This window comes from Lucilia sericata, unplaced genomic scaffold (assembly GCF_015586225.1).
Source record: "Lucilia sericata isolate MDLA Ls3-8-SP2 unplaced genomic scaffold, ASM1558622v1 Contig000274F_arrow, whole genome shotgun sequence".
Taxonomy (NCBI): domain Eukaryota; kingdom Metazoa; phylum Arthropoda; class Insecta; order Diptera; family Calliphoridae; genus Lucilia; species Lucilia sericata.
In genome coordinates, this window is record NW_023994299.1 from 201659 (window position 1) to 219500 (window position 17842).

Below are 17842 nucleotides of genomic sequence, written 5' to 3' on the forward strand. Positions count from 1 at the left end.
GTTAAAAAATTTATATTTTTTAAAATTTCTTTGCTAAAAATTTTGATTTAAAAAATCCGACGACTCTGCGTAAATATTGAATTGAAATTTTGACAATACATTCGAAATTAACCATTTGGCTTAATTTTATTTTGTTTTTATATAGAGTTTTCAATAACGGTAACGAATAATTAGAATTTGTGGAAATATTTGACAAAATAAGCGTAACTCGTATTCTCAGTATTTTCAGACACGATTCCAAATTTCATCTCAATAGTCATATAAGACATTTGTAAGGAATGAAGCGTTTTTCTGAAATATAATAAATGGGCCATTCCATTTCAAATTAATATTTTACAAGATTTATCGATATTTATAACTAATTTTATATAGATAGATAGATAGATAGATAGATAGATAGATAGATAGATAGATAGATAGATAGATAGATAGATAGATAGATAGATAGATAGATAGATAGATAGATAGATAGATAGATAGATAGATAGATAGATAGATAGATAGATAGATAGATAGATAGATAGATAGATATATAGGTAGATAGATAGATAGATAGATAAGAGAAAAACACAATAAAATTAGATCAATACCTCTTACAGTTTACCTTTACCTGGGATTTCAATGCGCTGGATTTCCAGAAAATCGCATTTTTTGTACTATTTTAGAGAGTCTCCACTTTTTACTGATGTACATTTTAAATAAAGTATTTTCAAAGTAATATAGTCCAGCTAATACAAAATATATGTCCGAAGTTTTATTCAAACTTAACCCAGCAATATTTGGAAATTCTCTGTATAACATGTCGACAATATTTAATAAAAAAAACACGAGAATATATGGTACAAAGTCCGATATTGAAAATATCATTTAAATAAAAAAAAACAAAATGAACCCCTTAAAGCACATGGGAACAATTTAGCCGCAAAGTTTAAAATACCTTAAAAACACTATACATTTGATAATGCTTAATGTAATTTAAGAAGTAACAAAAATTATGCAAAAAATTGTATATTAGTTGTGTTTTGTTGCTATCAATGAGTGTTAACGCTTAAAGTTAGCAACAAAACGAACATTACCTGACTTGGCATCACTCCACAGAAGAAATCTGCTAAATCTTGAAATTATTTACATATTCTTAAAAAAGGTTTTTTTATTTGATATTTTTTTGATTTAAATTTTATTTTAAAATATTTTTTTATTGTTTGACATAAACACATTAATATTTGTATTTTTATTTTTGAATTGGTAGCACTTTTATCGACGTTAAAATTAACTTGTATAATTTTACACGTTAACTCCTAACGTTTATAAATTTTAAATTTATATGAAATTGCCTTTGAACGTTAGCAACAAAACACAACTATTGTATGTTGGGTATGAAAAATAAATACATATTACAAAAATATAGTTAGTATTATAATTTACGATTTTATTACTTATCATAAACGTGTGATATTAACAACTAATAAGCGTAAACTCTAATTAACAGTAATGCCATTTTTTTCGTTTAATACTAAATTACATTTAAAATACAATCTTTGGTTTTCTAGAAAATCATTAAGGCATCAAATATTTAGATTAATTAACAAATAACATTTGTTCTTAACTAAAAAATTCAGGTTAATTCTTCTTTTTTCTACGTTCTCAACATACACTGTTGATCATATTCTTCAGAATATTTTGATTGATCCATTAAATTGGGATTTCTATATCGTTTATGAATGATATAACACAAATATACAGATAATGGTAATAATGCCAAACCCACTGGCATTAGAAAAAGTAAACCAAACCGTTTTGGATCTGTAGATAAAACCTCGTCTTCCTCACTATAATCCGCCCAGTATTCTGCCGAATCTTCGTTACCATCATCATCGGGTACATTAACTTTTAAATATGCTTCCCGTATACTGTGACCACGAAAACTTATCGCCACACAAGCATAATAGCCCTCATCTTGTAGATGTACTTCATTTATTATAAGTTTACTTAAATATACATCACGGGCGGTAGGTTTTTCACGGGCCGAGGTCAACAATTCATAGGCCTGACCATTATAATGTACTATTGAATGTATATTCTCATAATCATGGTATTTGTAATTGGCTAGTCGTCGAAACCATTTAATAGTAGGATACTCTTCACTAAATACACGACATTGAAAAACCGCTTGAGATCCTTTATTAATAGTTTTATTTAAAGGATATGCATCTAAAAATTCCGGAATTTTCATGGAGGTATCTAAAATTAAATTAAAATAAATAAAAAAATATTAAATTGAATTTAATACAAATTTCTATAACACAACTTACTTTTTACATCCAATTGAAATGTTCTGACTAATTTAACATCTAATATATTGCCCATTTTAGGCATAACAGTACATTTGTATAGACCAGAATATTTTTCTGTTATATTTTTCAAGTATAAATGTGCTTTACAAATATTAATTTCACACGGCAACTGTGTCCAGTCTTCATAATCATTTGTGTCATAACAATTGGGAGTACCGCCCGAACCTTCGCCACATTGCTGTAATTTATGAAAATTTTTTTTGAATTTTCTAGTTTTTTTGCACTATATTTTCTGTTACTACTCACTTTGAAATACCAATTGTATGTTATATCTGTAGTTTTCGTTTCATCCACTAGACCCTTTAAACTACATGGCAATGTTATATTGTATCCAATTTGCTGTTGTATAAGCTCTGAATTTTCTGAAAATAAAAATGAAATATAGTCTTGATATCTTTAATTTAGACATAAGTAGACATAAAGAATTCTCTAGTACACAGTTATTTTTTCAATTAACATACTAATTTGGAGGTAGGATCAATTATCCTATCCTTTTGAAATTTGATAGAGTAATTTTGGTTCATAAAAAACTTGGTCATGTTAAAGTTCATCACTTTTTATGAACGTTAAATTTACATTCTGAAGGGGACCGACCTTATGGAAGACATATTTTGCCCAAAGACAAGACATTATATATATACCAATCAAGCTGCAGTAACAGAAAATATTTATATTCTCCATAGACTGACGGACATTTATAAATCGTCTTCGAATCTTGGAACCATAAAATATGGCCCAAAAATTATTCTTGAGTTACCCTGAGTTAACTTGTAATGTTATAAGGTGTTGTCCAAAATATTTTGGTTTTAGTGTTGTCCGTTCGTTTTCAATTAATTATTCCAGTTTAAGTCATTTGTAAAACATACTTATAAGTATGTAAGGACTGCGTCAGAAAAAACTTGTACATACTTGTATTAAGTTTAATAGAACTTAATACATGTTTATTGATGTTAGCTTTCATTTTATTTCGTTTTTTGTCTCTCCTGTAAATTTATTAAAAGTGTTGTTACGCCTTTTTGCATTTGAGATGACGATTTATAAATGTATCCACTTTTCTAGAAATCCTCCCATTAAAGATTTTAAAGTATATAGTCCTATGCATTTTTGAACAAGGTGTTCGACTAACGCTTAAAGTCGCACATTTCCTGCGGCAACTTCCCTGTGTTCTGTAATTCTTTTTATACCCACCATCAAAAAAGATGGGGGGGTATATTGGTTTTGTCATTCCATTTGTAACAAATCGAAATATTGGTCATAGACCCACAAAAGTATATATATTCTGGGTCCTCATTAAATTCTAAGACGATCTAGCCATTTCTGTCCGTCTGTCTGTCCGTCCGTCCGTCTGTCTGTCTGTTGAAAGCACGATAGAGTCCGAATGGAAAGAGCTAGAGGGTTGAAATTTCACATAAATATTTCCTATAGATAAGGTTTGTTTGGTATTGAAAATGGGCAATATCGGTCCACGTTTTCGGATAGCCCCCATACAAGTGGCCCCTCGAAAAGCAGCTTAAACAGTCATAACTTGTTTAAAAATTCGAATATAGCGATGAAATTCGACATAAGTAAGTTTCTTACGATTCAAAATCATTATGCAAAATTTTATGAGGATCGGTCCATAATTGACCCTACTCCCCATATAAGTTCCCCTTCAGAAAATGACTTTAACGCTCATTAATGACTTAAAAATACTAGTATATAGATGAAATTCGACATAAGTAAGTTTCATACGAGTCAAAATCTATCTAAAAAATTTTATGAGGATCGGTCCATGATTGACCCTACCCCCCATATAAGGTCCCCTTCAAAAAATGACTGCAACGCTCATTAATGGCTTAAAAATACGAGTGTAGCGATGAAATTCGACACAAATAAATTTAATATGCACCAAATTCTGTCTACCAAATTTTATATGGATCGACCCATAATTGACCCTACCCCTCTATATAAGGTCCCCTTCAGAAAATTACTTTAACGCTTATAACTGGCCTAAAAATACCAGTATATAGATGAAATTCGACATAAGTAAGTTTCATTCGAGTCAAACGAGGTTTGATGGTGGGTATATAAGATTCGGCATAGCCGAATATAACACTCTTACTTGTTTTACAAAACCTTTTCACAGGCCAAAGTTCTGGGCGGTTTTCTGTCATTTTAGTTTGAATACCACTTAAGAGCCTCTTTTCCATAGTAACATGATGCCAAATCGGTCCAGATATGTGAAGACACTCTGAGTTGTTTAAAATTACATTTTACATTTTTTCTAATGTAAAAAGTTATTTGCCATATTTTGCCACAACTGCAAATTAGTTGCCACATCTTGGGGAATTTTATTTGATTTTATACCCTACACCACTGTGCTGATGTTTGTAACGCATAGAAATATTGGTCCTATATCCACCTTAATGTATACCGATCGACTTAGAATCACTTTCTTTGCGCAGGCTACAGGCTACAATTTTCAAGATATTTTGATAAAATTTGGGCTATAAGTTTTTCGGCACAAGAACCATGAAAATGGTTGAAATCGGTCCATTATTTCGGAGTTTTTAACTCATAACTATGTATTATATACTACAACTAAGTCTTATATACGCATAAATGGCCATGTCAACTTTAATAATGATCGGCCGTCGTTTGACCTAGCCCCCATACAAACCACCTTTAGAAAATATCTTAAATGTCAAAAAATTGACTTATAACCATTAGTATCGCGATGTATTCGATTTTATTCTTGAACCGACCTCGTTCATCAGCCGCATAAACAAGTGTATTTTTTATAAAATTTGATTTAATTTTTTCGCTCTTTTTTTTTGCTACTTAGTTTTTTACCGAATTAATCTGGAATTTTCTGAACTTTATACGACTTCAACCCAGCAAAAGCTTTGGCTCTGGGCATAAAAGAATCAGAGCATTCAACTTTACGTGCTGCTCTTCTTTGGTACTTTTGGTAGTAGTTGTTAGACTTATTTTTTGTGCTAGACCTTTTTTTCTTCCCGATCCACGTTTTCATTTAATGATCAAGTCTTCCTAATACTGTTTAATGTCTTTTTTGGCTAGAAAAGTATATAAGTTGTTTCACTCCTTATGCATTTTTTTGTTTATTTATTTCATAAATTGAAAAACCAAGTCCATGGAAGCAAATATGACTTATTTCATATACATGTATATATTAGGCTTCGTTTCAAAATTTTTGCGACATTTTTTACAGAGCAGAATCTGCAGGATTAATAGCAAATCATGCTTTAATAATTGATTTTATAGGACAAATCGGTAAGAATGATCTGAACTCAAATTCATTTAGAATTATCCAAAGATGCACTTTTTTAAAAAAATATTTCAAACATTTTTTTTCTTTACACATAATCAAAGTATTTTTTGATTATGCTGAAAAAAATGGTGCAAAAATTCTATCATTAACCCTTTAGATGTGATGAGACTTTAAATTTTCAGATTTTAAACTTTACAACGCTATATTTCGAAAACCACGAAAGTTATAGGGCCAAAATTTGTCATTATACAAGTTATATAGGGAACATTAATTGGGTGGAGCTTTATTAAATTCGGAAGTGATGATGAAAAACACCATTGTTTGATGGGAAATTATTAACTCACAAGTTAGCATTATAACCATCATAACTCCTAAACGGATTACAATAAATTAAAAATTTTAACATAATTTTTTTAAGGGCATTGAATATTATATTTTCGAATGTTAAAATCAAGTTTTGATTTTTTTTTTTTTAATTGCATTTTTTCTTTTGCTCTTATGCATTTATAGTGCATCCAAATTCTGTCAAATTAAGTTTATATATCTTAAATTTTCCTGTAGAATAGTATACTAAAGTCGGATTTGAAGTATATTCAGCAGTTTTCGGTCTATCAAAAAATTTCGCCCAAAATTTACGCCAAAATTAGTGCTGATCCAAAAACTTTCATAAAATGTATGATATCACAATTTCAAAAATAGTATATATGTCTTACCTGCATAATCAATGAAAAATCCATTTGTAAAACCATTTCCAACTCCATTTAATAAGATTACAAAGACGCAATAATTAAACACTCTATTTACTGTAATTTTATTGCTGACCATCTTCAAGAACCACAATAATTTAATGCACTAAACATTATAGTAAAGTGCTGCTGCTCTTTTTTTAATGTATCATATACATATATATAAAGTTTTTTATTTATTTATTTATTGCAATTTTCTTCTTTTTCATAAACATGCACACACTCATATATGAATATCTATTCAGATTTCTGAAATTAATAAAGTATTACAACTGTATGTATAAATAATGTATGTACATTAGACCGGCTCTCGACCTACATATAAAATATAATCGCTTTTTTATTCTCCCTCTCAAAATTAGGCTTGGTTCATTTTAAGTTATACATAATTGAAAAAATTATCAAAATTGAAAATATGAGAATTGTAATTAATCTCTATTTTTACATAAAATATAAAAATATTCAAATTATTTAATTATTACTATATAGAATCTAAGATTTCTAGATTTAGGAATAAAGATCTTATCTACTTGGTTTACACTGTTCTTAATCGAAAAACAATTTCAAATGCATATATTCCAAATAAGCGGCAGAACATAAATTTTCAGAATGCAAACCAATTTTAATACAAACTTAGTTTTCAGTAAGTTCTTTTTTCGTGATCCTAACTAATATACACATATGTATCAACAAATATAAGTTATTTATTAATGGTAGTGTTTTGCTTTGTATTTATTATTAATAATAATTTTTTTTTTATTAATTGTTACACTTCGTCAGCGACGTCGGGTGAAAAAAACATTAAAAATGCTGAATTTATAAAACACAATGAAGATATGTATTTTCACTATCGCTGAAATAAAAGAATTTAAATACTTGCATGCCTACGTACTAGGGTGATCGATTATTCGACATTTTCCAAAAACCGGTTTTCGAATAGTTCGAATAGATGACTTTAAAAAAAAACCGGTTGATATTTTTCAAATTCAGAAAAACCCGGTTAACCGGTTTTTCATTATAAATAAAAAAATATATTTTAATTTGAAAAACTTAATGTGATTAATGTGAAATGATTTTTAACAGTTTAAAAGATTATCCCCCTTATTCACAAACAAAATTTTTATTTTATAAACAGTTTAAAAATAAGATTTTATATGGAAATTTTGTTTTATAAACCTTTTATAAAATAAAAATGTTGTTTGTGAATAAGGGGGTATATCTTTAGATCTAGTCGTCTGATTTACATTATTTCATTATTATAAAAAAATTAGGAAAAAAGTGGGACACTTCTGTTAAACATAAGGTACTATGTAATCCTAGCTTATTTTAAAAGCCCTGTTTAGGAAATTTGCATAGGCATTCCAACACTTCCATAAAATTTCAGCCGTAAATTAATTATTGTAAATGGAATATAATCTTAAGATTGATAAAATTTTATCAAACAGTTATCAATTTTACAAATAATTTTTTTTAATTAATTAGGAAAATCAAAAAAGTTTAAGGAGCTGTAGAAAAATATACGCTAGTTCCTCGACTCGAATATTTTTAAAATTTAGACGGGCTGTATTATTATTTACTTAAAAATTATATTTAAATAATCTTTGAATACAAAGCAAATGAAAGTATTCGAAACCGGTTTTTAAAAAGTGAAAAAACAGGGTTATTCGATATTCGAAAAATCAACATTAAGAAAAAACCGACACTGGTAAAGCAGAAAAAACCGGTTTTAAAACCGGTTGAAAAATCGAGTGGATCACCCTACTACGTACGCTTTACATTTTTTTAACTGGTATTGCCAGACTGGTATTGCCAGTCCGATACACAAGTTCTTAATAAGAAACCAATCAGGGCTTGCTTTATGATAATTCTTATTAATTTTTTTAACTTTATTTCTTATTTCAAATTGAAAGTGATACTATTTTTCTGAAAGCTGGATCCGAGTAGAACAAGAATATGTTTTTGAAATTTACCAAACACCTCTAAAGTCATGAGATACGGGTAAAAACCCGGGTTTTCGGACCTTTAAGCACTTATAAGTCAGTAACTTAGTTATTTGACCCTAATCCCCATGCAAACCGTCTTTCAAAAAGTGACTTTAATTCCATAATTCTCTTAATTACATATATTAATATCACGATGAAATTCAGCATAAAAAACTTTTATAAAAATATTAATCGTTCCACCAAATTTTATAAGGATCGACCCATATTTAACCCTATGACCCATATAAAACATCTTTCAGGAAATCAGTTTTTGAACAGTTTTGTTCTAAGAGAAAGATCAATAACGTCGTCAATGGATTTTGAAAAGAAAAATTGCGTTTTACTTATGAACAGACATAGTTTTCTAATGCATTACTAAATAGTACGGTTCCTATACAAAATACTTTCTAAAACCATCTAAAAACTTGGAAAATGGTGAAATACTAAAATCAAAAACACGTTAGCCGATAAAATGCACACATATTTCTGTAGGTTATTTAAACATCATATATGTCATTATAAAGGCCTCAGCCTCTGCTTTCTAAATCCGTTGAGAAACTTAAAATCGGTTGATATTCAACTAAGTTACTGACTTATAAGTGCTTAAAGGTACGAAAACCCGGTTTTTATCCGTATCTCAAGATCTTGGAGGTGTTTGGCAAATTTCAAAAATAGATTCTTGTTCTACTCGGATTCACCTTTCAGAAAAACAGTATCACTTGCCAGGTATTTTAATTTTCGTTTATTTTGTCTCACTGTGTTATTAAAGCCCATTATTTTATCTAATTGGAAACTAAAATGTATGTTGTCGAACTCTGCACAGTAGGACAGAATCAAATTTTTTTGAAAATAAACGTCTGGTTCGATCGGGACCCCATTGCCGTTGCAAAAAATTATTAGATTTAGAGTTAATGTATCCCACAGGGGGCTAATGTAGAGCAGCACCGATGTCGATTTCAAAAATTTTTATATATTCTGAAAGCAATCGGCTAGGTCTTAAAAAACACGCCGTTATCTCTTAGAATTATATGTAGGTATTTGAACAATTTTGCCATAATCTTGGTATACTTTTTTAAATATCAGTAGTAAGATTTTAGATTATAATCAATATTTTCCTGTTACGTACAACAAAGTTTCCTATCACACATATAAAACCTCAATTCTGTAATTTTACAGAAATTGCGAATATTTTCTGCCTCTAGCCCTAAACTTTAAATTATAAAATTTCATTCTGAAAAAATTTTGGACGATAGGTCTACGTTAACTGGCTAGGTCAACTTCTCTTACAGTTTGAATTTGAATTTTGAGAATTTCGAAAAAAAACTTCTCTTTTGAAACAGTATAACAATTTCAGATAATAGAATAACATATGTACATAAAATTTTAGTAAAATAGATTATTGTTAACCCATAAAGTGTGTAGGTTTAACTCAAACTAAGCAATATTGGGAAATTTTATTTAAACCTGTGTTATTTATTATATATTGATAATGGACTGGTTGACTGGAAATATTTTACAATATGGAGAAATTTATTTTTGTGAAGATTTTATATATTTTTTTTTCGGATTTCACACACTGCAAAAATTGTTTATTAATTTTTTATAGAATTTTAAAATATTTTTTTCATTTAGTTTTGTTTATTTGAAATCATAAATATTAATGTTTTATATCGTTTAACAATTACGTTCAATTAATTTGTATATTTTAATCAATTAGTATTTTATAACTTTATATAAATAAATATGTATTCTTTTATAAAGTGATGTTTTTGGTTTGTTTGTTTTTTAAATAATTAACATTCACTATTACATAAATATGTGTGTATGTAGGTTGACATACGAATAAGTGTATTTTTCTTTCTTTATATTCTTTTTTATATACCCAAGATCAAGTTCAATTATTTAAGCATTTAATTTAACTCTTTTTTTGTTTTCTCTTTTTTTAAATTTTAATATTGCACTTTATGTAAAACATTTGATAATTTACAAGCCGTTGATCTCGGTACTACCGAAAATATTTCACACACGTTTGTCACACTCTCGCTACTCTTTGTTTGAAATTGCAATCAATCAACAAGTGTTTGGACTGGCCCACAAACAATTTTCATGCGTCTTTATTATACGTTCGTTCGATTCGACATATACAGTAGAAATAAGAATCATTAAAAAAAAACGAACAGCTCGACTACCACCACGAAAAAAATTCTACAGACTGGCAGTCAGAAATGCTAGAAAAACAAAACGATATTCCTTCAATGTTCAAATATACGGTAGTCAGTTATTCAATATTGTTGACATATTTGTTAAATACAAAAGTTTATATCGATAGAAGTCGGTATTTATGTACTCTACATACATAATCGAAAAACTCATCCCGCAAGGGTCTTGAGTTCTTTAGGATCAGAAAATATGTTTTTTTAATAAAAAAAAACAAGTTACACAACTAGATAGTTCTAGAAAAGATGCATTAGTTTAAGATTTAACTTAAGACCTATGACTTCGAAATTGGTTATGTGAAAGTTAAGTGTTATTGAGTTTTAGAACAAGTCGTTTGAAGTAACGCTAGTCTATAAGTAGTTCCGTTTTCATCCGTTCTAGAACTAATTAATTTAAAACAAGTTTTAGTTTTTTCTTGTTTTATTGATTATAAGTTTTTGTCATTTTCCCTTGCCCACCATCGAAAAAGTTGAGTATTTTTAATTCCGTTTGTAACACATCAATATATTGGACATAGGCAAGCATTATATTTCTATATTATGTATTGTTATTAGATTCTACGACAATTTAGGCAAGTCCGTGGGAAGCTAGAGGGCTGAAATTCTTTATTGTATTGAAAATAAACAAAATCGAACCCTATTTCAGAAAATGACTCTAACGTTTATAACAAGCTTAAAAATACAAGTAGAATGATGAAATTTTACATAAACTTGTTTTTTATGAATCCAAATCTACATAATTATGTAACAAATATATGTAAATAACAAATATCGGCCCATAATTGACCCTTCGCCCCCTATAGTAATTAAATCAGAAAATCATTTTGCATTCACTAAATCTATTATGAATGAAAGTTTTGAGAACTAATTATTTAACAGCATAATATAGAAAAAAACTAAGTTTCTAATATATACGTTGTTCTTTAGTTATATATTAAAAATATTACCGCCTATAGAGTGCTTAATGTTATTCGAATATTAATTGTACATATTCCGCTTTTTATCGTTGGTGCCTTTATTCTTTATAGTTCTATTCGTATCATTAAAAAAAAAATTCAACATTTCCTATTTTATCATTAAGTATTATACTTCCAACATTTCAAAATTTATCAATTTTATTTATTTATCAACCAACGTTATAATGGACTGTGATAATATTTTTTATTATCAGTTTTTCTACTGCTGCAGTGGCAATTCAGTACCTACTTGTATTGTTGTTAATATTATTATAACAATCAGATTTTGATGGAACATAAATGAACTATTTATGTAAATATGTATTTTAGTTGTAAAAATAGTAGGATTAGAACTTTTTCCATTCAGTGAATTTAGCAATGTTTGCTATAATGTCTTCAGAAGACGTTAACTTTCAGTGAATTCAGACGATATATGAACAAAACTATGCAGATAGATAAAACAGATTTGTTGAGACAACCTATTGAATATGATCGGTACCTAGTGCTTTTAATATACTGAACTATTTTCTTATTGAAAATATTATTATCATCTTGTATTCTTTATAAGAGTATAATTTTCAAAATTAGACAAATTACAATATGTAGTTTTTGTTAATTACATACATAATAAATCTTTTTTCTATCAAAAAAATTTTGTTATATTACAAACATAAAAACCTTTAAATTTTTAATTAAAAATACATTATAGATGAAAAACTAATTCTTTTAAACCTCTGTCATACATTTGTTCTTGTTTAGATTTGTACTCCCTTTTAAAACTATTTTTCGATTGATAAGGAATGCTTAGACGTTGTTGTTGTTGCAATACGAGTGTTACTTTTTTATATTATTTATAGTATCTACCAGAAATTTTACTAAACACTTTTCCAACTATCCATAAATAAAGTCGACATAATAGTAAACTACCCCATAGATAGTGTCTGCGATAAATATATGAATAATCATAAACAGTAGTAAATAAATATATATTTATTACACCTTTTGTTAACTACAATTTTATTGGCATGTACATTTTAGCATAATGTTTGTAACACTTGAGAATTTATCCAAAATTGTCTCTATATAAAATATAAATAGATACTTTATTGAATATGAAATTAAACAAAAATTTTCTATAAATTTAACCTCTGTTTTTATGAAGTATACCAATCGGCTAAGAATCTCTTTTTGAGTCAATTCAGTTATGTCAGTCCGTCCGTCTGTCTGTCTCTGTGTCCATGTAAACCTTGTGCGCACGCTACGAAACCCAAGGACGAAACAAAAATTTCCAAAACTTAGTAAAATCAAAATAAAAATATTCCGGATATACGGTAAAAAGCAAATTAAATGCTTTATTATTAAAAAAAATAATCCAAATATTATTAATATTATTATTATTATTATTATTATTATTATTATTATTATTATTATTATTATTATTATTATTATTATTATTATTATTATTATTATTATTATTATTATTATTATTATTATTATTATTATTATTGTTATTATTATTATTATTATTATTATTATTATTATTATTATTATTATTATTATTATTATTATTATTATTATTATTATTATTATTATTATTATTATTATTATTATTATTATTATTATTATTATTATTATTATTATTACAACAGGTTGGAACTTGTTCTTTTTCACATATAAATTTTGAGAAATTTTTACTAAAGAACTGTTCACTTAAAATTTGGACATATTTAACTTATAACATCTCATAATTGAAACTTTAATATGAGAAATAATAGAGAAAATACTAATATATTAGAATGTCTAACAATATGTTGAGACTATAAAGAAATTATGTACAATACTCTGATATTCTATATTTATAATAAATACATAATATAAATTTAGGGAACATTAAATTCTACCTGAATTCATAAGTATTTTTAAATCTCAATATCTTCTTTATTTTTGATAAATATATACATATAATTGTTTTGCTATCAATAAAAATACAATCAATATTATATTCATAAACATATGTATGTATTTCTTAGTCTGCATCTGATCTTTCGCTATCCTCCTTGGGGCCAGAATGGTTGTCCTGGATATGGTTGCATACCAACGTGTGCATATTGATTTGGATTTATAATACGTGCTATATCCATATATGTACGCCCACTACGTACTTGCAACAAATTTGAATTGTAATTTACATTTTGCGACATTTGTGCCCAACAAAAATGAGACATTAAGATAATAAAGACAATGACGATAAAATATTTAACACTTAATAATGAATAGCCGTACATTGTTCGTTTTTATTTTTTGTAAATAAGATATTACTTACAATGTCAATATCATCGTGATATTTATACATTTTTTTTGGAAAAAAATGTTGTAATTTTTGAGGATGCGTTTTGTTTTTCGGCAAAACGGGAAATTAAATTGAAAAAGAAAAAAGGAATATGTATTCTATAGATTTATCTATATAACGGCAATGTTTTGATTCGTTTTTAAATTTTGCTTCATGTATTTTTTTTTCTCTCTTTTCTATAAGTGTGTTTTTAATTGTTTAAAATAAACACAAAAATAAACTGGTCTTTTTTGGAGAATTTTAATTATGTTCAAAACTTGTTTTTTTTTTTAATCTTATGGATCATTCCATTATATACACTCGAAATAAAAATTCAACGTAAATTAAATATTTTAAAATTGTTAGTTTTGAGTGTAATTGAAACCAAAAATATGTTCTGCATATATGAAGTAAACATTTAAAATTATACTCTTAAAATTTATTAAATATGATCGTACACAATCCCATCCCTGACTTTGACAATAGCTTTATACATTACGTTTTGTTCTAAATATATAAACAAGCAAACTAATTGTACTTAGTACAACATATACCATATAAAGCTGTTTGTTGCTATTTTCTTGCGCCTGCATGCACAAAAATTCTCTATTTTTTATGAAATTTTCAGAAGTTGTCTCGAATTGTTGCTCATATCTCCGCTATTTATGAACCGATTTTGCTGATTTTTAAAAGAAAACTTCTCGAAAGCATGCCTGGAAGAATTATTGAAGCTTTGGATACACACAGAAAACAGATCGATAGGAAATCGGTTTCCATTATAAATATTTGGTAAAGTTAATTAAAATTCTATCGCTCATATTAAAAAACTATAAATATGAGTGATTTTCTATGTTAAGAACCGAAAAATCATGATTGTAATCAAATTATGGCTATAAAAATTTCCGAATTGGTAATTTCAACCGAATTGTATCTTTTGTGAAATGGTTTTTATTAATTCAGTAAATACAGCAGAATTTTATTTAGCATTCAAACTTAAGAATTCTAAATATTAGTAGTTGTAACCGAAAAATTTGTTAAAGCGAAAATTTTGAGTCAAATAAACTACATACCATCATTGCAACTAAATATCAATTATAAATACTTAAAAATTCGATTGTGGTTAAAGAACATAAATAAATTCGATGTTTCCAACCGATTGTTGACATTCACAAAAATAATTATTAAAGAAAATAAAAGAATGGTGAATTACGTAAAAATATTTTAAGAAATAAACGGAATTGCGGCTTAATTTTAAAGGATTTAGGTGAAAAGGTAATGTTCAACATAAAATAAAGTTTGTACTTAGTTGCTTTTAAGATTTTTAATGCGTTTGCAGGAATAAAAGCAAGGAATCCAAATCTCCACTGAAATTCAAATCATCCAAAGGAATGTTTTGCAAAAACTAAAGGAAAATCTTTTTTTACGACAAAAATAAAGGTCAGGCATGTAATGTATCCCAAAATCTGATGCAAGAAGTGTTTTATAATTATTTTTATCTGTAAACATTTATATTTTATAAAATTTTATTGTATACAAATAGAATCCACAAATATGTGTATAATAAATAATATTTCAAGTAGTAATACTGTTAGTTTCTATTTATATTACCGAATTTCATTTTGAAACTATTATGATTTCCATATATTCTATATTGCCAATCAAATTTTTCAGTCATCCCAATAGAATTATGGGATAGTTGTGGGAACCGACTAAATTCGATTGGAAACAAATTCGGTTACCACAACGAATCTGTTTTCTCTGTGTATTATAGAAATTACAAACGGAATGAAAAACTTATATATAATCAAACCCGTTTATAACGATCTCCTGGGGACCAGTCAGATTTGTTCATAAATAGACGGGTGAAGTTTTTGTTGATCAAAAAATGTAAGTTTTTTTTTTCAAAAAAAAAAACTTAATATTTTCTTATGATTTCAAAACATAATTATTGAAGTTCGGAAAGGAAAATTTTATGAGGTTATACTTGAGGTACTGAAAAAGTAGTTCGTTTTATCTGAGGATTCGTCATAACCGAGTTCGTTATATACATATAAGATTCAGCAAAGCTGAATTAAGCACTGTAACTTGTTTCATTTTAAAACCTGTGAAAAAATTCAAATAAGTTTAAAATCTCAAGTAAAGCTTCAATTGTATTAAAAAAAGCGATATAAATCAATGTTCAATATACTTAAGTCAAACCAGTCTTATCTATTACTCATACTAACACTTATAAAGTTATTGATTTGCTTAATTTTATTATATATTATTTTTTTAAATACTTGGTTGAGTGACCCATATCATTAAATTTTGTAGATAATCAAATCTATTTAATATTAATTAATATATTCTTTTTTTGTTTTTTTTTTTACTACAAAAATTCTTTTAAGTTATTTCTTGAGAATAATCTTTAATTTAGTACTTTTGTGAATTTGAAATCATTTAGTCGCTTTAGTATTATGTCGAATTATTAAAGAAATTCAAAATGAACGCTTTGAAAAATTTATTTCTTAAATTTCTGTTATCGGGGATTTATTTGCAAAATCAAAAAGTTGCTGGACAGGCTGTAGCTGTATCATTTGCAAGTGCCAATGGAGCTACAGCTTCCGCTTCGTCCAGTTCCTCCGCTGGATTTGGTGTTGGTTTTCCACAAGCCGCAAATAATTTCTATCAACCATTTGGTGGGGGATTTAATGCATTCGGACAACCAAATTTTGCCGCACCAATATTGCCGCAACCATATTTTCCCGGAAACTTAAGGCCAAAACCAAATTTTAATAATGGTCAAGGAAATAAAGTGGGTAACCAGCAAGGTCAACAGGGATTTAATCGGGGTAATAATGGTAATAAAAATAAACCAAATGGACCAAATCAACATCCTAACAACAATGGCAATAGACCAAATCAACGTCCCAACAACAATGGAAACAGACCTAATAATAACAACGGCAATAAAAATAATAATAACAATAATAATAAGAAACCAAACGCAAATAATTCAAATCAAGGACAAAGACCTAATAATGTAATAAAGAAACCGGTCGCAAATAATTCAAATCAAAGTCAAAGACCTAATCAAGGAAATAATAAACCACAAGCTAATTTTAATGGCAATTCTCAAGGAAAAAAACCTAATCATCAAAATCCTGGAAACAAACCAAATAATAATAACAATAAAAAACCCAATCAAGCTGGTAACTCCAATGCACAATCTCGTCCTACAACTACTGTGAAACCAAAACCTCAACCAACCAAACCTAAACCAATTGTTACTACAACCAGGCCACAAAACAATGCAAAACCAAATACCACAAAAAAACCACCGATTACAACCAAACCACCGGTCACCAACCCTCCTAAAGTAATAAGTCCAATCCCACCTTCCAATGATTTACCACATCCTAATAATCCAACAGTTACTAATCCGAATCAAAATCCTCCTGTAAACAATGATTTACAACAAAACAATCCTCAAAATCCTAACTGGAATACACAAATACCTAGTCCAAGTTATCCAGAAAATGGTAATTTACAACCAAATTATCCTCAAAATCCCAATTGGAATATACAAACCCCTAATACTGATCTTCAAGGCAATAATAATCCCCAGACTCCCAATTGGAATATTCAAACTCCAAATCCTAATTTCCCAGCAACAAATAACGGTCATAACACAGCTTATCCACAACCTATACCTTTACCACAACCACTACCATCAGACCAAGGAGATCTTATCAGTGAGATAGTAGAAAATCCACTTTTTAGACCAGTACCTCAGTTTCCTAATAACAACAACCCATCGTCTCAACCCATACAATTGCCGCCACCAACATTCTCACCCGTACCTCAAGTACCTTCTACAACTAGTCGTCCTCTCACGTCTTTACCCGAAAAACTACAACCAGGCACTATTATAAATCCTGACTCACCATACTATGTTGCTAAAGAAACCGAGGATCCAACGTTATTGATCGATATAAGACGGCTTTGA

The 17842-nt window shown here is 28.0% G+C and overlaps 2 protein-coding genes across 8 annotated transcripts; one reads left to right on the forward strand and one right to left on the reverse strand.

The window, feature by feature from the left end:
* Positions 1 to 1317: 1317 nt before the first annotated feature.
* On the reverse strand, positions 1318 to 10583 carry LOC119603129 (fibroblast growth factor receptor-like 1). Of its 7 annotated transcripts, none has more exons than XM_037955034.1 (5): positions 10381 to 10583; positions 6339 to 6620; positions 2601 to 2716; positions 2313 to 2532; positions 1318 to 2241 (listed from the first exon to the last, which is right to left on the reverse strand). In XM_037955034.1, the coding sequence occupies exons 2-5, from the start codon at positions 6448 to 6450 to the stop codon at positions 1637 to 1639; spliced, it is 1053 nt and encodes a 350-aa protein (XP_037810962.1). In that variant the 5' UTR covers positions 6451 to 6620; positions 10381 to 10583; the 3' UTR covers positions 1318 to 1636. The 7 variants fall into 7 exon arrangements, with proteins under 7 accessions (XP_037810962.1, XP_037810959.1, XP_037810958.1 ...); XM_037955031.1 differs by having other exon boundaries at positions 10341 to 10583; XM_037955030.1 differs by having other exon boundaries at positions 6339 to 6608; positions 10236 to 10583.
* A 4106-nt stretch (positions 10584 to 14689) lies between these two features.
* On the forward strand, positions 14690 to 17842 carry LOC119603113 (sporozoite surface protein 2-like). Its single transcript, XM_037955008.1, has 3 exons — positions 14690 to 14693; positions 16404 to 16799; positions 16860 to 17842. Exons 1-3 carry the CDS (start codon positions 14690 to 14692, stop codon positions 17840 to 17842), a joined length of 1383 nt encoding a protein of 460 aa, XP_037810936.1.

Excerpts from the sequence above, each read along its gene's own strand:
- LOC119603129 (XM_037955034.1), bottom strand. The coding sequence starts at position 6,450 with ATGGTCAGCAATAAAATTACAGTAAATAGAGTGTTTAATTATTGCGTC. Across the intron at positions 2,717-6,338 it reads ATTTTTCATTGATTATGCAG|AAAATTCAGAGCTTATACAA; the intron begins GTAAGACATATA and ends TTTTATTTTCAG. Across the intron at positions 2,533-2,600 it reads CATACAATTGGTATTTCAAA|CAATGTGGCGAAGGTTCGGG; the intron begins GTGAGTAGTAAC and ends CATAAATTACAG.
- LOC119603113 (XM_037955008.1), top strand. Across the intron at positions 16,800-16,859 it reads CAGACCTAATAATAACAACG|GACAAAGACCTAATAATGTA; the intron begins GCAATAAAAATA and ends ATTCAAATCAAG.